The 24,215-nt window shown below is 40.8% G+C and overlaps 1 protein-coding gene across 2 annotated transcripts; it reads right to left on the bottom strand.

Moving 5' to 3' along the window:
* snx13 (sorting nexin 13) lies at positions 1–23,582 on the bottom strand. 2 transcript variants are annotated; one of them, XM_067611188.1, is made up of 25 exons: positions 23,416–23,582; positions 13,307–13,419; positions 13,074–13,176; positions 12,849–12,938; positions 10,406–10,527; positions 10,145–10,263; positions 9,865–9,969; positions 9,654–9,742; positions 9,266–9,349; positions 8,950–9,088; positions 8,693–8,781; positions 8,342–8,441; positions 7,351–7,544; positions 7,108–7,212; positions 6,779–6,949; positions 6,543–6,612; positions 5,701–5,879; positions 5,445–5,552; positions 5,230–5,340; positions 4,899–5,060; positions 4,434–4,505; positions 4,188–4,333; positions 3,626–3,694; positions 3,424–3,536; positions 1–2,772 (listed from the first exon to the last, which is right to left on the bottom strand). In XM_067611188.1, exons 1-25 carry the CDS (start codon positions 23,425–23,427, stop codon positions 2,537–2,539), a joined length of 2,901 nt encoding a protein of 966 aa, XP_067467289.1. In that variant the 5' UTR covers positions 23,428–23,582; the 3' UTR covers positions 1–2,536. The 2 variants fall into 2 exon arrangements, with proteins under 2 accessions (XP_067467289.1, XP_067467291.1); XM_067611190.1 differs by having other exon boundaries at positions 5,701–5,843.
* Positions 23,583–24,215: the final 633 nt, after the last annotated feature.

Raw genomic sequence — 24,215 nt, 5'->3', positions numbered from 1 at the left:
CACTGTGGGTCAGTTAGTCTGAGTTACCTTTTATTAGTGTTATACTGATCTGAGCACAACTGCTCACAAGGAAGAGTTTGATAAGCATGATGCAAAAAAACACCCTAAAGTCATTTTCAGTCGCGTAAAATGATCATGACATTCTGATTGAATTTTTTTTTTTTGAGGTTAAAGAAAAATATGAAAATAGAGTTGACAGTACATTTAGGCACACTATTAACACATACTGTACACAGATATGCACAATTTTCATTATCATAGATTCATATATACTGGGGTTAAAAAACAAACAAACAAGCCTTCCTGTATGGAGAGGTGTGCAGAAAGTTAAAGGTGACATCTCCTTCTCCACCGCGGGGACAAAATATTCACCTCCCTGTACGAGAGGTTCAAGTTCATGTCCTCCTACTCAGCCAATCGGAGTCCACCAGGGCTGCTCAGTGCAAGCAAATCACAGCAGACGAAGGAGTTCCATCCAATGACTGCAGCAGAATTGGGCTCCGTTTAGCGGATGGGAGAAGCTCTCCCATAGTTGCTACGGTAAGTGCTCATTAGCAGTGATTCCATTGGTCACAGGACATGGCTCTACGGCGAGCCTATTGGACAGGAGGAGGGGGGGAGGGGGCGGGGAGTCCCTCCGGCTGTCAGTTCATAATGACAAAAGGTCTGTTCACGCTCAACAGAACAGGCTTGAATGCGTAAAACACCACTTATGAGTTAAAAAGAAGCAGTTGTTCGAGGCTGCCTCTGAACTAGCTTTAGCCCGGTGAGCTAATCATCAGGCTGCCGCACAGAAAAACACCCTACCACTGCCTGAATCGATACCCAAAAACACAGATTCTGCACGAGTGGGTAAGGGATGAGTGGAAAACACCCCCCACACACCCAAAAACCAAACAAAACAAAACAAAAAAAACTCAGACTTATAAAACAAGTCTGTAAAATAAATGTAGTACTTTTACAACAACGGAATGTTAAGTTGTTGGGGTAAGAAGACATTTCTGGGGAAACGTTTCATGTTTTCTACTATTAAAACAATATGAATTAACTTTTTTTTCAGTATACAATGATTCAAAATGCACATGCATTAAAGAAAAAAAATATATTGCACAAAATTAAAGACCTTTTCTCTGAATAAAAGTGATTAGGGATATATCTCCATATCTCTATCTTGATTTCCTTGTCGTGTTCGGTCGTGTGAAGGAGAGCTACTTCTAGCGTGCGTCTCTTGGTCAGTATATACTGTATATAGTATTAAGGCTGGTTCACTAGCTCACACTGGCACGGTTTCTGACTGAAGAGGGTTGCATCTTGCTTGCTTAACTCACACACTCACACACACACACACACACACTCCCATTCACTCAAAATTCTACACAAGCCAAATACAGACTAGACCAGAGAGTACATTCTTTGAAGCGTACATGATAGTGCGCTTTGGACAGCCAGAGCTGAGCCTCCCACAGGGACCAACTATAACACACTTCAGTGGGTCTTCAAAGCCTCACCTTTTATATTAAAAAAGGTCAACATTGCGTTGTTTTTTTCTTCACATGATTAACGATATGAAGCACAGTAATGTTCAGAGTATCCTTGACGTCAAACCAGTACACGCACACGTATGAACAGCATGGGCTTTGGTTGTCACAGGGTTACGACAGTAGCGTTAAAGGGGATGTGGCCTATTTTTTTTTAAGGATCATGAGCGGCACAGATGATGTAACACTTTGGAAAGAAAAAAAAAAAGAAGTCTCATGTCTCAAGAGAAGCACTGAGGCTGGAAAAAAAAAGAAAAAAAAAAATCAACAAAATTTTTTTTTTTTTAAAATCATCCTTTCGACCCATATTTGTTCAGTCACATTTTAAAAACAGTGCCTCTTAACCCAGTGCTATTGACATATTTGGTTGCTATGAAAACAAAAATATTGTTTGTTGTTTACAAGTATGCAGCTTTTGCAGATAAAATGTCTACAGCATGAGGGTAAGTTTGACTACAGCCGAGTGGCCAGCTCACTGAGATGGTGGGACTGTGCTGGCCAAAAGACAGAAGCGGGAAAGGTAAGGCAAGGTGTGGGTCTATGCTATCTACTCCTGCAGTTTAAAAACAATACAGTATTTGTGGTCTGCTCTCTGGACCGTGAGAAAGCAGCATTGACTGGCCCAGCCAAAGCTAAGCACAACAACAACAACGACGACAACAACAAAAAAAAAAAAATCCAAAAAGGAGGGGGGAAAATAATGTAGATTAAAAGAAAGACTGTCGTGTTCAGTCTTGGTGCAAATTACAGGATTTGTGTTTGCGCATGTGTGTGTGTTTTTCAACTTTCAGTTCTGTGTTGACAGAAATAATTAGCTGGATAATTGGAGTGTTTTTCACCGAAAAGAGTGTGTGAGGGAAGCGGTAGGGGCAGAAATCACACACACATACCTCAACGTTCACATCAAGCCCCCCCCCTCCCCCCTAAACTCTCACTTTTAGCTCTCAAGTTTGTGTGTCTCTCGTCGGCCCGTGTCCCATTGCCTCGGTCCTCTCCTGTCACCTCTTGAGGGAGGAGGATTTGAGTTTCTGGCTGTATCTGTGTATGCGTGGAGAGCGGGAGTGCAACTTGACAAAGAGCTCGGGGAATTTGTACTGAGGGAACATGGTCTCCAGGAAACCCTCGAGGAAAACGTAGACCAGACGACGGTTCATGGGTTGGTACTGAAACATGTCGAAGACGCGCAGTATGCCCTTCCGCGTGGTGTCCGCCCCGATGATGTGCTTCAACTCATCTGACACAGAGAGAGAAAAATAATGGAGACATCAGTGGTGTGCACAAAATTCTCTGAGAGGCAGGGGTTTTATTTTTTCCCTGATGTCAAATCATTGCAGTACTAGGGCTGACCAGGAGGGGCACTATTAAAAGAGGCTGAAATCTTGTCTGCATTTAAGTGCACTGACCAAACCAACAAGTTTAGCCCTCATCCGTGGACGTCTTTTTTACTTGTAAAACCGAAAAACATAATTTAAAAACACTTCCAATACATTTCACCTTTAAGTGGCTTTTCCAAGTAAGTTTTGGAATGTGATCCACAGAGTTTTAAAGGGCTCATTACTGCCTCCTGAAGCCAGAGGGCAGTAAACACCCAATGCAATTACAACTGCTGAGAACAGCAGTCATAGTGGCCAGCAATGAGCCCAATCCACACTTGAATACAAACTCGGACAAGCCGCACAAGGTGAGATTTTTTGGCTTCAATGATGAGGACTGACTATTTAGTTTTCAGGTTTACTGACAACTCTCGAACATATTATAAAATACAACATATCAGACTTTGTCAGGGACAGAACGAAAAACGTCCAGGTGTTGTAACAGTCCATCAATCATTTAATGTGGTGGAGACAAACGTTCATTGTGTGTGTGTGTGTGTGTGTGTTTTCACCTGGCATGATGCCCAGCAGGCTGGTCTTAGCGGCTACTCGCGTCCTCATGCGGATGTTCTTGTCCCGACGGGGTTGCGTCTCAGCCAGAATACCGTTGGGCCAGTAGGAATCCCTGTACGGGGGGGGGGGCGGAGCAACTGAAGGTTACTCAAAACTCATCTGACCACTGAGAATGATTTGCAAGAAAAGAGGAGGGGTTACCTAAACTTCTTGACATAATCTGCCACCTGCTCCGGTGAGGTCATGTAGTCCACATGGTCCACAATTTTCCTGCAGAGACAAAGGAAAGATGATTCAGGTTGTGCTGTGTGTGTGTGTGTGTGAAGCTAATTATGCAGTGCTCATTGTTTTGTGTGGATATGTGGAAGTCTACTGAGAGACTGTTTGAGAGTATGGACATGTGTGCTTGTGTTCAGTTTAAGTATGCACACGTTCTGTGAACTTATTCTAATTCTGCTGTTTGTTCTAGTGGAACTGGTTCTGCTGTAAATATACAGAGTTACAGACTATGCATATTAGGTCATGAGATGTTTGTTTCAAGTATATTTAGATTTAAATGCCAAAAAACAACAAATCACTCTTAAACCAAATGAGATTCTGCAAGATTATTAATAGGTTTGGTTGAGTTTGGGATAATTTATAGACATGTTTGGTGTGTGGGTATTTAAATAAATTAAACATTGCACATGTGCCAAAATATGGCACATGTGCAAGTCTATGGACTGTATTTCAGTCTGCTATGAGGACTTTGTGTGTCTCTGACCTGTTAATGGTGTCTCCATATGTGGCCCTGATGAGCTGCTGTAGCAGGTTCTTAATGTTTCTGCGCAGCCACTGGTTTTTCTCCTTAAGGTCAAACACCTCGTCCATCAGCAGCAGCATTACGCGTAGTGGAATGTTATCATCAACCTGGAGACACAAACACATGTGTAAATGACCGTTTTACCCAAAACGCCACAAAGAAATAAAAGAAACAAACATCAAGCACCCAGATGGCACAATGACTCACGTTATCATCAAGCTGGGCGGAGACTCGACAGTGTTCAGGGTCGATGTCGGACTTGGGGAGGAGTGGAGGCACCTGGAAAAGTAGAGAAGACACTGAATGGTTAGAGGTTGGATTAACTAAATCATCAGAGACTTTATTCTTAGAGGTTGTATCGTAAGCCTGACAGGTTTGATCAGGTTACATGAGTTTGAAACAGGTGTATGGTAGTAGAGAAGATGCAGTGCCAGGATTTTTGATTTTCATAAATAGTTGAATTGTGTTAAACTGAAAAGCTACAGGATGAAAGGCTGTACAACACTTGAATAAAATGCTAGTGCCCCTGTGGAGTACATGAATTATAACCACAGCCAAGTGAGTGTGTGAAAAGCTAACAAAACATGTTGAGATCAAACAAAAGACACCTCTCCTCTAGAACAAAAGCACGGATACAAGATGCAAAATACTTGCAGTATTTGATGGTGGTACCTTGAATATGGACTGTTTGATGTCCTGGCCCAGTCTTTCTGACATGCGACCCATGTTGTCAGAGACTTTGTTCATGCCCTCAGCCAGACTGTCTGGCAGGGACTTCACCGCGTTGGACACGTTCCTCATGGAGCTCCGGAGAGGATTCACAAATGTGTCTATCTGATGTGGGAATGAAACAGAGATAGAATAGTGAGTTTGTACAATGTATTCATAACAACATAAATGCCTACATACCGAAAGCTTAACTGTAAGCATTATACTTTGCAATTGTCTGGTAGTAAATAAATGACACTGAAATACAGATTTTTGTATAAAAACTTTAAGTGACCTTGCGTGCAAACTCTCCCTTGCCCTTGCTGTAGGCCTTGTTCTCTAAGAAGTCATAGACATAAGGAATCAGAGTCGGGCAGGCTTTCACCATCTCTGGGTTCAGCAGCAACTGAAACACACACACACACACACAAAGTTGAAATACATACGACAAAATGACGCACACACGCACATTAAAAATGCCTAATCAACACTATCATATAAAACTGGTACCTGTAAATAAGCATTGAGGTCTTTTTTCCTCTTTTCCAAGAAGTCTCTGTCCATGTTGTTGAAAGTCTTTTTTCCTGGCAGCTTGAGGATCGACGCCAGGTTCTCAAACTAAAGGAGAACATAGAAAACACAAGGAGACAACGGTTGTGGCATGCTTCATCACTTTTGTCACCTTTCCTCTGGGACCAGCTGCACTGATCAAGAAAAAAAAAAAGTTCTGTACATTTGCAACACAAAGACTTTAAATCACACACACCTGTTCAGTGATCCTCATATGGAAATCGTGGAAATCAGAGTAGCGCCGGTAGGTTTTCCAGCAGTCCTCGCTGCCGTCTTGGTTGCGTTTGAACACAGTGATGGCGTACAGTGCGTAGGTCTTACCGTGGTCGTTGCAAACCCCTGCAGCACCCCAGAAGCCGGGGAGACAAGCATCAGCTATTCCGCCCGCAAATACATCCAAAAAGGGGGATGGTGGATGAGGGGATGGATGAAAGCAGAAGAAAGAGGGGAAAAGAGAGAAAAGTGTGTGCAGGTGCAAAGAGGACGGGGGGGGGGGGGTAGGAAGAGCAAGCACAAGAAAGAATGCAGCAGAGCAGAGGGTGTGGAGGGGTAATAAAGGAGAGGAAAATGTGACAGAATGACAGGAAAGGTGAGGGAGGGAGGAGGAAGGAAATGGGAGAAACAGAACAACGGTGAAGGTAATGGAATGAAAGAAATAAAGAATACTACAACAGTATGTAATGACACAGACATGCAAATGAAGCTTGGAGGTGAAAAGTTGAAAGAAAAAACAAAGAGTGCAGGGAGGAGCAAGAAGGGGCTGAGAGATACCCGATGTGCAGGACAAATTTAAACATTCTTTAACATGAGCTGTTACAACACCCCAAATCCCACACCAAGCGTAAGTCAAATGAAACGTCCATAAATCCGACACATGCACACAAGTTGCCAGGATCTAGCATGAATCCTTAATGTTTTATTCAAAACCCTTTATCTAAGACTCACACTTGCAAAAGCATGTCAAACACCAAGCGAGAAACTACCACAGTGATTTTTTTTTGTGTACTGAAGACTTGGTGTGTGTGTGTGTGTGCGTACCTGTATCAGAGATGAAGGCATGTAGGTGCATAGTTTCATCATGGCAGGAGTTGGACAAGTCGTCCAAAGACTGAAATCACAAGAAACAAGTCATCAATTAACTAAGCAGTTTGCCAACAATAAAAGAACACATATAGTGCTGCTTTACTGTGGATGATGAGCTACAAAAACAATGCCAGACATGTCTCTACATCTGCATTTCTAAGCCCTGTAACAAAAGTGAAGACAAGACTCACTAGGTTTATGCTTCCTGTGGGAGAGCCATTGAAAGATTCCCCGTCGCCGTCATCAGATCCCCGGTAGCTCGGCTCTTTCAGCATGTCCAATTCTGCAAGCATGCGAACGTAGAGAGGACTCTGCTTGAAGGAGGGGTAGTAGCGCTCATCACGCAGCATCATGTCATACACCTGTGGTAAAACGGGTGAAACCATTTGTTAACAGGCAGAAAAATGTATTTTGCAAACACAGAAAGTAAAAGCTATGCAAATGTGATAAGAAATAACATTTCTCATATTATTGGCATAGCTCATATACATATTAAAAGTCTGCAGAAAAGATTTAGTACCTTTCTCTGGATTTCATCAAATATCTCAGGTGTGGGGTCCTCTTTCTGTAGTGCCTCCCCTAGTTGACTTATTGATGTATCATCTACTTGCACCCTGGGAGATGCCTGTTGGAGAAAGAAGAGAAGATAGAAGTCAGTGCATCTCGCATAGTATTAGACTACACAGGATAAGAAAGCTGTGCTTTAATTCATTTACGGGCGAAATGACTTATGATACTCAGATGATCTTCACATGCTTCCTACCTTGTCAGAGAGGTATTGTTCATAGACACCCAGTGCAGCGGCCTTCAGCAGCCCCTTGGTGGCGCTGGGCTGCTTCTTGCCATCTTTTTGCCAGCCGTACATCGCCTCCAGCTGCTGCTGCGCCGTGACCCTATAGCCCTCCACAGTGAGCCAGAAGAACAGCTCTGCCTGAGCCCCCGCTGCCTGCATGAAATCTGGATCAACAGACACACAACGGTTGAACCAAACAGTCTGTGTCTACTGTAGCTCTTACATATATACACAGTAAGTGAACTGCTACCTTGACATTTAGCACCTAATATGTTTGGCTGCTTGTGATTTTACAACTAAATATCTCTCTAATGTTACATGTATTTAATTGCTTTGGTTAATATGAAAACATAAATGTAACTTTGCTTTTGTCAATCAGGTGTTTCGTCTTTGACAGGTGATGCTAAACTGCAGCTGTGAATTTTTGATTGGGATGAAACTGTAAGTGCAGCATGAACAGAACAGATATACGGTTATGATACTGGGGCCTTACCTATTCCACTCTTTACCTTTGGTTGGTTATAATTTTGGACTTTTGGTGTACTTAACCTATTTTCCTTTTTTTTTTTTAATTAAAAAGCAGTATAAATGCTAGAATGATAGAACTAGCCATGCTGTCTAGGCTGCTTGCCGGAGCTCATTTTCCACATCAATTCTGACGCAACTTGGAGTAACTCCTAGTTTGCACACAACGCATTTAGACAGACACACACACACACACACAAAAAAATCGAAATCTGATCTGTAAAACAGAGTGACCTTTTAAAAATTCTGACGAGGTCATATGAGACTGGAAAGGAGTGCGCCTAACGAGTCAGGTTGGGGTTATAAATTCTAGAGGAATGGAATAAGTTATGGATTATAAAAATGATTAACAGAAATGTTCAGGATTAAGGCCTCGGGATGACGACAGTGACGTTTGGCATCCGTGGTACATGTGATGATGCATTTCCAGAATTACCCATGAAGAACTGCAGGGCTATGTTGTGGACAAGGATGTGATCCAGCGGGATAACGCACAGCTTGCCGAAGTTGGCTGCCAGTTTCAAGGCATCCACCTCCTACACAACACAGGGACAGGATAAGTGAAGTCTGGTACACGTAGCAGAAATGATACAACTGTATTCTTAGTCTACCTGATGCCAAAAGATAAAACTTAAACAAACTGACTTTGTGCAGACAAATTAAACCATCATGCTAAGAAACATATTATGATATAATATGTTATGATATTATAATATATGTCTTTTAAGGTCTGCTAAAAGATGGCTCCTCTAGTATAAGCAATGTGAGCTGTGCAGCAGTCTCTCACCTTGCCCGAATGTAGTCTCTGGATCCTGGTCTCACACACCTTCTTCACAAACAGAAGACTGTTAATCTGGTTCTTGATTACATTGATGTCTAAAGGACAAAGAACAAAAGGACAACGAGAGAGGAGATGAAAGCAGTGCATTTATTTATGCTAACATTTTTAACATTTTCAGGTGTCCTTTGTGCCTCCTCTATCACAAATTAGTTGCATGTGTGTATGTGTGTCTGTTTGTAAATGAGGAAAAACTGAGTGTCAACCATCTCCTGCAGTGTCCAGCGAGCGAAGGTACTGCAGCTCCTCCAGCACCTTGTCCTTAACGGCCTCCAGCTCAGCAGGCTTATCTGTCAGCTTCAGGATGTTCATGAAGGCTTCATAGTTACAGCTGGAATCCCGTATCTACACACACATTCAGATTTACATTTAACCACATACCAGTACCAAACGCCATTTCTGTCAGGATTGTTTCTTAGATATAGTAGTGCTTAGATAGTTTTCTATTGTTCACACAAAATGTTAGTTCAAATAACAGCTGATAGATCAGAGGTATGGATTGATGTGAGTGTTAAATCTCACCATCCAGATGACAAACTGATTGATGTAGTCTGGGTCGCTCAGCTGATTGATCAGAGGAAGCAGTACACCACGCGCCAGCACCTCCTATAGAAACATCACAGCACGTTTTCTACATACACTCAGAACAATTTACAATACAAACATGCAGTCACATGGTCTGGTATTGCAGTGTAGGCTTTTCTGGAGCCTGTTGTTGGGAAATAATACTCATCGCTGGCTGGGAACCAAAGTGGCAGCGGGTTGTATGACATATTGTGTGAATGAGTATGTGATTTTTGCACTTTATATTTGCCATTCAGACCACTTCAGTTACATGAGTTGTGATCGTTGTACGTAAAGTGTAAAGTGAGAGTGAGATTTTGCATTTGTGTATCTTATGTGCACTCACCCGTAGGAAGTATCTCATGTTCTTGTTGTGGAAATCTCCAGGAGGTAGTAACAGATAAAGAAGCAACTCACACAAGTCTCGAAGGAAACCTGACACACACACACACACAAACACACACACACACGGATTATGTTTGGTAACACACTTGTGGGAAGGGTTCTACGTGACAGTGTGAAATGTAAGGCCCAAGAGGTTGAAGAAGTGTGTTTACCTTCTTCATCTCTGAGTGAAGTGCACACTCCGTCTCGACAAATCTTCCTTTCCATCTCCACCTCAGCCTCAAAGAACGAGTCCACCAGCTCCTCTGTTATGTCCCCTGTTCAGACATAACTCGTCTTTATTGTCACCATCACAGCTGACATCTCATCATCTGACTTTATCATTAACCTCTACGCCTCACTTGCGATCAAATTTGAATGTGCAGTCCATCAAATGATCACCAAACTCTGAAATGAGTGAGAAAGCAAGCGTGTGTGAATGTGTGTGCTCACTTTGCTTGTCCTCTCTGTCGGCGAGGCGATCCTGGGCTTTTCGAAAGACACGTAAATGGGTGGCAAAGTCGTCCACCAGGCGAGTGGTGAAGTAAGGCTGCCAGTCCACCTCTTTGGACCTTGGCACGTACAAACACAAAACTTGACAATTAAAACCAGTACAGAAATACAGAACACATTTGGCTCATATAAAACTTTAAATAAGTGTTAATACGTCACTTTTTCCAAATAATTCTAAGTAATAGTGCATGTGTCTTGTACCGTGTGGAAAACTGGACGAGGGCATTCTGCAGCGTCTGCCTGATCTCCAATAAGAAGGACTCATCTTCGCTCAGAGTGTAGTACCAGTATTGGATATAGTCTCTCAGAGCAAATTGGATCACCTACAGAAACATGGAGTCGGAAGAGAGTGAGAGATAGACGAGGAAGGAGAAGGGAAAGAGGAGAGAAAGAGAAAGAGAAAGAGAAACGGAAACAAGGGTAAAAATAGAAAGGAAATTTAGTAAAAACAAGTCAATGAGCTGGATTGAGGGGGATGGAAAGTACAGAGAGGCAGGGTGGAGCAAAGTTGACTGTGAGATGAGTAAATAACTCTTCTCTGAAAGAAAATGTAATCTGTTGATAGTCAACGTCTAGTACAAACAGCCAGGGAACAGATTACTGGGCTATTAGGTCCACAGAAACCTGGATAAATCAATCATGTAGCTGTAGTCTGTCACACACAATGGGGATGCGACTGAGTAGTATGATTAAATCATGTCAAGACATGAATCAATGTAACCGCCTCTATCTGCCGCTGCTGTATGAGCCGCATTCTCATCATATCTGCAGCAAGTCGGAGACATTGTTCCTAAAGAGTATGAAAATGTCATTTCCTTTTAAAACCTCAGTTCAGTTATTTCATAAATAGAAATGAGAAACGAAACAAAATGAAATATTAAGCCCACAAATTTCTTTCAGAGAGCTTGACGCGGGTTTACATGATGTCACGTTAGCTGTATAAGATCTCACAGTACAAATGCTGCTGAAAATGATCAGCATTCTCAGGGAGGAAGGGAGAACAGATACACTATAGTAGAGCAGTGTCATCTGACCATCACAAACTGCTGTGTCTGCACTTAACTGTGCCTGCTACGCTGCTTTGCTGTGGACAACATGCTAAAAGCTTGTTTTCTACTGGAAGTGTTGTGACCACAGAAAAGCGTGGAAAGACAAACTGACCACCAGACAAAAGCCAGTAAGCCTGTCTTCTCTGTCGGCAATAATGACAGATAGCCTGACTGCCGTTTAGAGGATCTATTTACAAATGTGTTAAACTGAAAAAGAGCCCCATCACACTCACAGCTAGTGAGCAACCAGCGCTGCAACGGTCTTTTACTTAAACCACATGATGGAAAGAGATTTGGTGCAACACTGACAGTGTAACAGCACAGGGACTTTCACTTCCACTTTCTGTCACAACAGAGTTTTCACTCAATCTTTTTTTCCTGTACAATATGTCTGATATGATTTCAGAAGTTCACATAAGTGCAGCATTATCTGCTACCATGATTTAAGCAATCGAGAATATATATTTAAATGGTAATAAAGTATAATACATATTACCCACTAAATGCATTTTTTAAAATATCAAGTTAATACAAAGGAAAATTGATTTTGTTTGGGCCTTTTGGAGGTTGGAAATATAATCATTGTGTTGTCCGGTGCTTAGTTAGAAGTGACACAATTAACAAAACTGATTTTGAAAGCAAATTCTTTGTGTCATGTCTAGAGAGAAAGTAGTGATATTTACAGACCAACACAAGGACAAACATAAGAAATTAACCAAGAAAAAAAAAAAAAGAAAAAAAGTGTGCAGAAGCCAGTAAAAAGTGACCCACCCCTGACCCTACTACACATGTCAGAGAGGAACTGAGATTCATTCAAGTCAGAACGGAGGAATGCTTCTTCAAGTGTGTACCAGCAACATATTTTGTGACACAATATAATTTAATTAGGCTATTAACCAATTTAGTTATTTGTCACGGCTACAGTTTTTTTCTGATTATATTTTCCTTTGTTGGAAAAAAAAATGCATGTTTTTCCAGATAACAGACTGTATATATCAGTTACCAGACATCCTGCACAGCATTAATCCAATGACACACAAAACACAAGGAACAGACTTCCTGTGAACATGAGACACGGAGGCTTTAAGGGGTCAAGCAGTGTTTGACAGTGATGAAGTTGCTGGCCTGGACCAGCTAATGGGTCAGACAGTGACTAAAGTGGGCCGGTGTCCAAAAAGCCTGAAGTGTTTCTATTTATCAACCAGTGTTAATCCGGTTATATTTGCTTCTCTCTTTAGCTGTTGTCCCATTATCATCTGTGCAGACTGAATGTCACCTCCTAGCTGAGTGAACACAGACAGCGTCAACCAATGATTCAGGTTTTATTTGTAATTTACTAGTTAGTCAATATGTTAAATGTATAAAAAATGTTTTTGCTGAGCTGGTGATACCATATAAAGGGGCAAGAAAAACTCAAAAAGGCAAATATAAAAATGATTAACACTAGTCACATGATATCTTTTTTTAATTTTGAGTTAAGAGAGTTAACAATTCTGCGTTTCCCCATTTTGACTGTCAAGGTTGCAAACATGTAGCTGGTGGCGCTTTGACTCAGGCGCCAAATGCACAGGTATGTAAAACAAAGAAACACACACCTGTTGTAGTGGTTCATCTATGAAACTGGAGCCAGTCAGTCTCCTGTCAATCTTAATGGGCTTCATCTCTAGCCGCATCTCATCCAATGTCTGAAAGAGACGGAGAAAGATAGACGCAGAGATGAGACATGTGGTGAAATGTGAGTAATCGAATCAATGAGCTAATTGGCAGTTGATTAACAATTAATCCATTTGCGTAGATGAGGTCAGAATGTGTGTGTTTACCTTCAGTATACCAATTTGAGTGGGTGGCAAGTAAGAGTGCTCGCACTTTTCCAGGTGTTTCTCGGAGTTGATCTTTCCATAGAGCAGAGTGACCGCAAAGCCCCTGGAAAACAGAAGCGAGAACAAGAGAAGACCTGAAAAAACCTGCTCTATCTATCTAAGGCTCTAAGAGTATTGTGGTTTACTGAGAGAGAACAGGTTTATGTAAAGACGTGAAACTTTTCTCTGCTCACCCTCCAATGAAGCAGAAGATATAAAAGGCCAGGTAGAATATGGCAAAGGGTCCAAAGGTGACGAGGAACAGCACGACTCCAAGACCCCCCCATCCCCAGATGGACAGACTGGCCTGAAACAAAAGACAAAACACAGATTAAATAATCCATTTCAGTTTATACTAACCAGTACAGCCTAACTGACTTCACTGACAATGACAGTCCAGTTGAATGAGTATGAAGATCATTTAAAGATAGCTTTCTGTATCTGTGTATCTGTATTGTAGCCTATGTTTGTTAAGTAGCAATGTCTTTGTATGTACGTGTTATACTTTTAATGCTGTGTTTTTTTTTAAGACCCCCTTGAAAATGAGATGCTACATCTCAAGGGGCTATCCTAATGATAAATTCAAGAGATCTATGTAAATAAACCTATAATTTATATAATCAAAGTAATTTACGAATTGGCTCTATCAGTACTCTATCTGAAAACGGCTTGTTTTATCTCCTAGCTCCATCATAAATTCCCTACATAAAACTGTTTGGACTCTGCTGTTCACTCCATTGTGATGGAGAACTAAATCAGCAACTTTCTCATAAAAAAAAACAAAATCAGACCAGACAATTGTACTGTACAATGACGTCATCCATGGAGCAGAAAAAACACTGGTCTTCACTTTAGAAGTTGGCACAGGAAACAATTATTTAAAAAGACACACACTTTGGTGTGTTGTATTGTTAGAGAGTATCAGACGAAGACTGAGTGTGTGTGTGCATACTCGTGTGTCACATCCTATGGTTTTCCTGTTATTGTCAGTGCAGGAAACTAAGCTCTCGTTTCCACCTAACAACTCTCTGTCCCAGTTTTCCACATAAGTTACTCGAGTTGCTCTTTAATTATATTTGGGACAATTCTAAGTTCAATCCCATTATACCATGCTAATGCCACAGATGCAACGACTGCATTTATAAGAACAGTAGAAAACTTGTTGTTATTTTTATTTATTGAATCCTTGAGTCCAGGAGGAAAGGCCAAGGCTTCAGACCAAGCTGCTGTCACTGTGTAAGTAACACTGGCACAGACAGCAAGGCTAATACTCAGGTCAGCTCAATACAAGCTGAAGGTATTTAAACTGGCAGTGACCTCCATCGTAGCTGCTGATGCTTTTACACTGCATTAGATGAGCTAAATTTTATTGATCCCAGGCATTTTCATATTTCACTCATGACATCCAGAGCAGGTGATTCAGTGTTTTTTGCACATGTGCACATGCTCAGGGTTGCTGCTTGTACAAATATGCAGTGTCATGAGATAATGTGAAAAATGCATTTATCTTCACAACCCATGGTGGCATGAGATAAACTCCCTGAGTCACTTGTACGCTGCGCAACGCTCACACTGAGACTTTGGAGCCATTGGATAGAGACGCTGACATGACATGATGATCCGTGCTGATGATCTTCCGGTGGCCATACGTTCATACTAGAGTTCCTTAAATAATCGACTCCACTGACGGAGCCAGAGAGGCACAGATGGAGACACTAACACAAGTGTTTTCTCTGCCACAGCCAGCTATGGACAATTGGATGACACACATTAGACTGGCTGCCAACTGTGTCACATTCAGAAACATGGGCCAGCCAGCTTACTATGTATAGCATGACCACAAAACACAGGCAGGCTTCAGAATCAATGCTGGGTTAACAGGAATGCAGTCAAACATAAATTTGTGAAGTAAATGAAGTGTGACTTGCAGCTCTACCAACATGCAAATCCAAAATTGATTTATGATTAGAAAATACCTCTGAAAGAACCACTGAACACAGCTTACTGCATAAGGCTACTGTGGAGGACAATGATTATGAATTTCATTACTAAAATGCTTCACTAAACTCACCGGGATTGTTTTTTGTTCATGATGAGAACATTTCAAGGCAGTCTAAAGGCAGAGCTGAGCTCCTGCCAAGCGCACATGCAAGCCTCATGACTAAGATGTCCTGAAGTTGGTTTTGTGTCCACTTCTGATCGGAGTCATTTTATATTGAGTATCTGCTGATACCAAGTGCCAATACCAGTGGGATTCACAGTCAGGCCGCCCACTGTCATCCTGTTACTGGTGGGCTGCGCATGGGACAGGTGTCTTAACCATATGAAAATTCTTCCCGAAATATACATAAATAAATAAATCATTCTCAAAATCTCATCTGGTTTCAACACTTTAAATTTAATGCAAGTAACTGTTATTAAAATACTACAAAGAGTAGCCTGATATCCACAAAAACTACAACATTTTTATTTAATTTAGCCTATTTATTCCACACATTAAGTGGACTCATCATTTATGAAACTAGCTGTTGTAGTCTAGCTGTTGTAGTAGCTTTTTGTGCTGTGTGGATATCTTTATCGCAACTGGCCGCTATGGTTCGTGCTGCTTCATGGTGCATCCGGAGCACAAAGGGTTAAAATAAACAAAGGATCTCAATCAGTTCAGGCTTCATATAGCTGGTACCAGTCAATTAAAAAAAATGACTTCCGTTCAGATCTCGCAGATGAGTTCGTGACATCCTCAGTCACCACGCCAGCTGATTACACAGGACACTGGAAAAATTCAAACCAGACGCTGATGGCTGTGACCTTGACTTTACCTACTCATTGTAAAACCATATCTTGCTAGACAGGTTAAGGCCTGTCAGAGCGTAGGCTGACAGCAGAACTGGTTTTAAACGTATGGGTTTATACTCAGAGAACAGCAGCATCTCAGAGCACACCTTGGAATTTATGATGCACAGTAGGCAGTCACTGAGTTTACTAACCTGATTAATGGCAGGATATATTAAAACATGTTTACATGCAATGCAATAACCCAATTACTCTAAAACCCTCATTTATAGTACATGCAGCTGGTCAGTAAATGGGAAAGTTTTTCTTTTTTCCTCAGATCATTTGGACTGATGGCGACAGTGAGAGAGCGCACACAGGTTTTTCTCGCTGTGGCTATGAGCTTGTTTAGACTTACTTATCTCAGTTTCCTTCTTACAATGTAATTATTTTTGACAAAAAGGAAGCATTGCTTATGTTTCCTTGCATCACTCTGTGCTGTACTTTCTTGTCTTAAGTCTTTGTCATGCAAATGTGCACTTGCAAAAAATCCAGTCATGCATATAAACTACGTGGCAATTGCTTAACCCGCCAGATTAAGGAAACCAGGTTTCTTGTTAACATAAAGTTTAAGAAATCAAGTTATTGCATAAAGCAGACAATAGGAGCATTTAGTGGATGTCAACACAATGTGTGTCCAGGCTACAGAATGTGTCCAAACTGGCTTGACTAGACCTCTTTCCCAAGTCAAAACCAGCTGTAAGGTTTACAACTCTGGGAAGAGAATAGGGCTTGCCAAAAAAAGAGGCGTATGATTACATTTGAGTGAGGAGTGGTAGAAATACAAAGAAAATCTATTCACAGACTGGCTTACACCCTGCCTCAAACTTTAACCGTCTTTAAAGTGTCCTGGACTCTGACACTTTAAAAGGCAACTATAACACACTTATCCAGCACAAAGTTGTCACCATTTACAAGAACACGGAGGTAATGACTTTCACGCAAACCTCAATGAACAGCGTGACCTGTAGTAACACATCTACTCTGTTTACCTGCCAAACCACGCAGCAGTCATTGAAAAAAGGCAGCTGCTCCACTGCTGGCAATGTTCTGATGCTTTCAGCAGCTCACTGCAATCACTGACACATTTATTATCATCAGGCCAAAGCTACATGCTAACATGTGACTCTGTTATACAAAAAGACGATAACAGTGTGATGATAACAGCCTCATAACTGTCCGGATTATCCATGAAGCCTAGAAACTATTCAATACAGCTAATTTTTTATGAATATTATATATAATAGTCTGGGGTATGCAAATTCTAGTATATATATTCCAGTAAATATCGTAGTCAAAAAACACTTTTCTTTGGACAATTATATCAGGAGAAGTAAGTTTAAGTAAGCTTAAGTGTAACCTTTAGAAAATATTTTTGTTTTTCATTTTCATCTGTAGGAGGCTAACGTATAAGAAATATTGTCAGAGTCCATCCTACAAAAAATGCAATCATTCCTTGATAAATTATCTAAAAGTATTTAAAATGAGAATTGGAATTCCAGTGTGACGTCAATGGTACCAGTGAGCAGCAGTGAATGTGGAGGCTATCGGTACGGCTGTGTGATGAGGCTGTGGAGGCTTGGCTCTGTAGGAGAGATGATAACCGACACTCTTGAGTCATTACAGCTTACACTGGGTTTTAAACATGAACCATCTGTTCCAGTGATTAACACCCGAGCCCGTTGGGAACACACACACACACATAAACATCTAAGCAATTCCTTACGCAACCCACATTAAATGGACACACGAGCCTAACAATACACAAAAGTACAACGTTTCATAAGGAATTTATTCTTAAATAAGGCTGGACAACATGGCTTAAATTAAAATTGTTTTACTTTTAAGCAATTCCTGACTGTATAAATATAGTTAACATCCTGTTTATGCATGTTTAATTTAATAAAAAACTTGTGTAGCACCAACTTTCAAGGCTGTCATTGTTTTCTTTAAAGAACTAGCTTATCAACATTTTCAAACAACTTTGTCTGCATGTCTTTATATCACAGTTTATATTACTGACGTGAGTCAAACATTGTTTGTGAGAGACAGATAAGAAAACAGATGGGTTCATATTATAACAAAACCTTGATTCTGTTGTTCAGACCTTTTACTTGTTATGCAAAAACGTATGTTGAAACATACTTGATTAATTCGACTGATCGCCAGCCACAGTGATAAAGGATTCTATTAAAAGAATTCAGTTGTGTTGATATGACAGCAAAGGATCGTGTAGAGGAATATTTACTGTTCATTTCCCTTCTGTAGAACACTTAAATAACTCTAAAACATTTGATCAAAATATTGATTAATGTCCTAACTCCTAATATATTCATCTCCCCGTTATCACACGTGCAATGACTAGCAACTTGAACTGTGCATAACCAAAATGTTTAAGAGCGCTGCCACATTGAGAGGCAAGTTTTTTTTGAGGTGTACTCCACTGTTCGATGTCCTTGACTTCGACCACATTAAGGCATACACACGCAGCCTCTTATCAGTGTCTTGGAGATTGCGATTTCCCGGCACAACTTGAAAACGACTGCACACACACAACTCCAGCATTGTACATACCCAGACACACACTTATGGGAAGATCTGCTCAAGGGTGGATATTTCTATTTTTGAAACCCATGCACAAGTGCACAAGTGCACAAGCGCTTAGCTGCAAGCCTGATCGGTGTGGTGGTCATTGGGCGAGAGGTTAACTCAGCCCATTAAAGCTCTCCTGTGAGAGATCCATGGTTAATGCCTGAGAGAGAGAGTGAGCTGGGCTGACTGGTCATGCTGGCCTAATCCACAAGGACCACCGTGATAGAAAGAGCTATCTTACTAGGTTCAGGATCAGATCTTAAGAATGAAAAGAATATGTAAACTGAAGCTGTGCAATTATAAAAATTGCACCAGTAATGATGGTTAATTCACTCATGTACTAAAACAAATGAGACCTGAAATAGTCAGGTTTATAAGGAGAGACTTTAAATCACAATAGTGAATTATCACCCAACTATGTAAAACAAATGTTTTGGAAAGAATTATTAAGTTTAGTTATTGTTGTCTACTCAGTCTTTTCTTTAGAAAAGACCTGTCAGTCAATTGGGAGTGATAACAGGGACCAATGCTGTGTTTCACTTTTGATGGCGGGTCTAACATTTTGTTTACATTTGGAAAGTGACAGTAACATGTTTAAAATTCAGGAACAGAAAATTCAGTAAATACTATTAACTGACTTAAGACTGCAATAGATCCTGACACAGTAACATATTGCATAAAAATGACCCTGTGTGTCTAACCCTTTCTGTCATCTAAAAGGTGATCAGCCTTAACTGACAGCCCACACTAACTAACAGCATAGTAGAGCAGATATTGGGCAAATCCAGCTGCTTTTTAATTCAAAGCCTATGCTGTACAATCCCCTACTAACAAGCCTTTAGCTATCATTAACTGAGATAATTATCATTAGGTTAGGCAACAAGTACAGCAGGAAAGCAGACAAAGTCAAAATGATTCAGCAGGCCAACAACAATCAACAATGAACCCAGCATTACTAACATGAAAAAAATATGATCATGATAATTGGGTGGATTGCTCTTTCTTGTCATTATAATAAAGCTAATTGTGTTTTACCAGAAGAGTACTTCACCTTCAATAGATCTGAAGTACAGATTAAAATGTAATGAGTGGGGTAAGTGAGGGTATATATTATATACACACTTAGCGCTAATATGCATTTAAAGTCGGTGTCAAGTGGAGATAAAAACGAGAGCAAAAATTTTATGATCAACACTTTGAAGAGACCATAATCTACGGCCACGCCCGCACATTGCACTATATTGCACCGTGTGTGATCTAAGAGTCAAGAATCAAATAGTGCATTTGTATTTAAGACTTTACACATATTTACTTCACACAATTTTACAAAGAATAAATAAGACAGAATTATAAAAAATATCAGCGATAAAGAGTGCAGAATCTAAGCAATATGAGTACAAAATATAAGCAATATAAATTATAAAGTGCTATTAATGATAAACTATAACAAAAACACAGCTAATGAGGTGCAAGAGAATCAGCCGCAAAAATACAGTACAGGTGTGATGTACAGATATGAGTGATGGTGTATTGGGATGTTGAATGAAAGTGTATTGCACATGATCAGAGGCTTAAAGTGACATGTAAGTAAATAAATATTGCACATGCCCAATGATGGCAGCATATCAGTTTTAGTCTCAGACTGAGGCGATGTCTGAGTTTAATAGTGCCACAGCTTTTGGGAAGAAGCTGTTTGTCAGTCTATTTGTGTTTGTATGGATTGATCTGTAGCGTCTGTCTGATGGAAGGAGCTTGAACAGATGGTGTCCGGGATGTGTAATGTCTTTTATGATGTTCTTAGCCCTCCTCACACAGCGAGCGCTGATCACATGTGTGTATGCACACAAAGACACAGAAAGAGGTTGCACTTTAATTCATGAGGTGGTAAAGAACACACAGTGTAGTACAGTGTGTATGCAAATGCAAATCCCTAACTATATTAATGCCTAGTAAATAAATGAATAGCGAAACATACATGCAGATATTGAAGGGTTTGATGAGTATGAAAACAATATGACCTTTACAGTCACCAAATGTCAACCAATATGAACTCCTATGGGAGATTTTGGAGCGTGTGTTACACATCCATCATCAAAACACCAAATGAGTGAATAACTTTTGGAAGAAAAGTGGTTGTACAATCTACGCCAAGGACTAATCAAGCTGAATAAGGTGTTGACCCACCAGTTCATGGCAGGGCAACACCTTATGTAGAGACTTCATGTTTGATTTGATATGTCATCCATCTGTAGCACATAAACCCTATAAACACAGCCTGTGGCCATCTACTCTTTAGCTCTACAGCCAAGCACCATGTTTTCCCCTATTTTTCTGTCCAATTTGGTATGTCCAGTTCCCTTGAGCTGGATTTTGACTCTGCTAACTCTACTGTTACCCTGGGGAGGGTGAAGTCAGCCACATGCTTCCTCTGTTACATACTGAGCGCCCAGCTACTTCTTTTCACCTTCTAGAGAGGAGTTACTCCCGGAGGGTGTAAGGAACTGGAGGCTTATATAACATAAGCATGAGATTCCACCCAACTAAAAGGAATGACTGGGCCAGCAACCTCCCACCTGTAAAAACTGCTTTTGGAACGCACAACCAAGTTAGCAGCACACCTACTGGGAATTGAACTCCAGCCCCGTGCCACTCCCAAAACAAAAACAACCATAAAAATCCATTAATAATAAACGGTCACTCATGTCACATTCTGATGCCACATGTATGTGCCACATACATTCTGTCTCATTATGACCTAGACACACAGTGGATATGTCTGGACACGTCTGAATGGGGCTTAAATTCTTGAAAGGTGTCAGCTTGTTTGGCAGGGCAAAGACTTCTATTGACAGAAGGAACGAGGGAGAGGTGTACTAGATGACAAGCACGCCTGATGTGACAAGTGTGTTGGCCTTAATGTGAACCAAGCTTTGATTAAGACACCTTAATGAGATTTGGCCAGGGGTGAAATACACCGAGATAACTTTGTGTGCCTACGGATAAACATACACAAGGCACTCACATCTCCCTACGACAAACCAACTCAATGTACAAAGGTTTTATTCGACAAACTATGTGGGTAAGTTATTTGCTCAGGTGAGTTTATCAAAGTCAGACAGAATAAAAGTTAATGCCACTGTCCGCATTTAAACCTGATCACACTATCCAAAGAGCAACAAGTACGAAAAAACGAGGCGACATTTAAATAAGAAATGTGCAAACATGGCTATGAAATCAAATAACACAAGAATGCAAATCATAACAGATAACAAATAACTGACTAATATAAACACTGTGTCATTCGCAGTCCCAGCTTTAACCTCAGAGGTGAAGCAAACAGAGGGTAGTTAAACGGACTGAGGCCAGTGGTTTATTAGCAGAGAGGGTAGGCCTTGGATGATGATGATGATGATGATGATAATGGTGATGAGTGAGGCCTTGTATTAAAAGGTGCCAGTGGCTACATCTACCACAGTATGTCTGACCTTCCCTCCATAATAATGGTACCAATACAAACCTGGTAAAAAGCTAAAACCCTCGTCACAGAAACACAAGCCCATCATTCACTTCAGACTAAAGGTTACTTTGGTGACACATTTTACAAAGAGCAAATGCTACAGTTTAACACCTGACTGCACATTACACAGACGTCAGTACTCCCTGTCAGACATGAAGAATAGTGCAGTGGCAGCTAAAGCCTTATTACCGAGGCTAAACCTGTATTTAAACTGCTGGAGAGACGCCAAGAGGTGGTTAGGTCACCTGCCGCTCAGGTGAGGTGGACAGTGTGACCTGTTTGCTTATCAGCATATGTAATGGTCAATGCTCTTTCTATGTAAACCACACTCAGTCCATGCGTTCAGTCAGGGAACGAGTGTATTGAGAAATTGCATCACATGGGAACTGTAAAACTACAATGTCATCACAAGTCATGCTAAAAAAAAGGGCCAGTCAAGACATAATCACTATAACCACTGACCGGCAACAATGTACTGAGGACACCTTATTAATATTTTAAGACAAGCCAGTGTTAGACAAGTTGTCTGACTGACAGTCTGACTACTGAATGCCACTGGAAACATATCCACTGTGCATTAATGTCTCAGACTCAATGCACAACTAAAAGTAATATGAGAAGGAAATGCTACAACATGCATTACGATCCTTGCATTCAGCTGTCACTGCTTCTTATCAGAATCATCTTTATGGGCCAACTATGTGTACACATACAAGGAATTTGACTCCGGTTTAGTGGCTCTCGGTGTACTTACAATTAAGCAATCCTCAGAAACATACGCAAGAAATGACTATATACATGTGAATATACATATAGTAGATAATATGTATGGTAGCAGGTATGCTTGCCACCAACATAAAGTGTTGCTAACATTTAGAGAAGGCACATAAGTTAACATTAGTACACAACTATGCAGATAATTACCCCTGATACCAAACTTTCTCTCTCCTTTAGCGTCGGGCTTCAGTCTGTCTACCTGTCCAAACAGCTAACGCCCAGCTCACCTGTGTTTGTTGTGATGTAGAAATTCGTTTTTGAGGGACGTTACTCATAATCTAAACGCTTACTACCGACATTGCCTATGTCGAGCTAATTCCAACACGGGTGTTGACAGTACAAATATCCTAAGCTCGTCGTATTAACGTAGCGTTAGCTGTGTAATCCCGGGCTGACTGCCACTTATAGCAGGCAGCCTTTCTGGAGACACAGAGGCTGTGTGCCGCCCGTCCTCTCCCCGCTCAGGCTCTGTGTTTACCTGCGGGGCTCAAGGCGCTAGCTGCTACAAGCTAACTAGCCGTGTCTGTCACTGGAAAACAAACTAAGGTAACGATACACGCGTCTTTTTCACCGGCGCAGACTTACCTCTGCAAACATCGTCTAAAAGGCTGTGCGTGCGGTGGCTCTGGCTAACCCCACCACATTGTTACATACGAACAGGAGTGTTTTTTCTCGGTTAAAATCGCTCGTATTCCCAATCTCCGTACTCTCCTCGGAGCGTCGCCATGTTCGCAAGGTTTACGTCTCTCGGCTGCCCCGTTTCTCGACGTCGTCATGCGATTGGCTGGAAAGCGATGACGCAGAAACACACCCGTCACTGACTGACAGACACAAATGCAGTAACAATCACTTCTGTAATAATAATTATTTCTAACAGCTTTTACACAGATTTACCCCGACAAAAAAATTGACTGTGCAGTTATTCACTCTCAAAATTGACTCTCAGTTCTTTTGGAGTAGACATTAGAAGAATTATTGGCTGACTCCAGAAACACTGATGAAGTGTTATGAAGTTTAAGGAATTTCACAGTAAGATTCTTTTTCAAATATATATTCTTGCAAAGGAATAAAGAATGAACTGTAAAACCTTTCAGGAAATACTAGTTTTGGTTTGATTTTTTATTATGAACATGTTCAAAAAATTAGTAAGAAAACAAAACAAGAATAACAAATAAAATTAACAGAAAACATATACATTAAACTCTTTTAAAACAACATTAATGAATATTTCATGTCCAAAAAGGCTAAGTTAATATAAAAAAGACAAATAACCACACTGAACTGAATGTTGAATCCTCTCATACTAGGCTACTTATTCTACTTATATTTTAGCAAACAAAACTTGAAATATATGAGATCAACTGACAACAAAAAATAACTTTAAA

Source organism: Thunnus thynnus, chromosome 15, assembly GCF_963924715.1.
Source record: "Thunnus thynnus chromosome 15, fThuThy2.1, whole genome shotgun sequence".
NCBI lineage: Eukaryota > Metazoa > Chordata > Actinopteri > Scombriformes > Scombridae > Thunnus > Thunnus thynnus.
Note: the sequence above shows the minus strand (reverse complement) of the source record. Positions and strands in the feature narration are given on the sequence as shown.

Coding starts and splice junctions, on each gene's coding strand:
- snx13 (XM_067611188.1), bottom strand. Junction 12,939..13,073: donor CTCAAATTGGTATACTGAAG/GTAAACACACAC, acceptor CGTCTCTTTCAG/ACATTGGATGAGATGCGGCT. Junction 3,537..3,625: donor GATTATGTCAAGAAGTTTAG/GTAACCCCTCCT, acceptor CCCCCCGTACAG/GGATTCCTACTGGCCCAACG.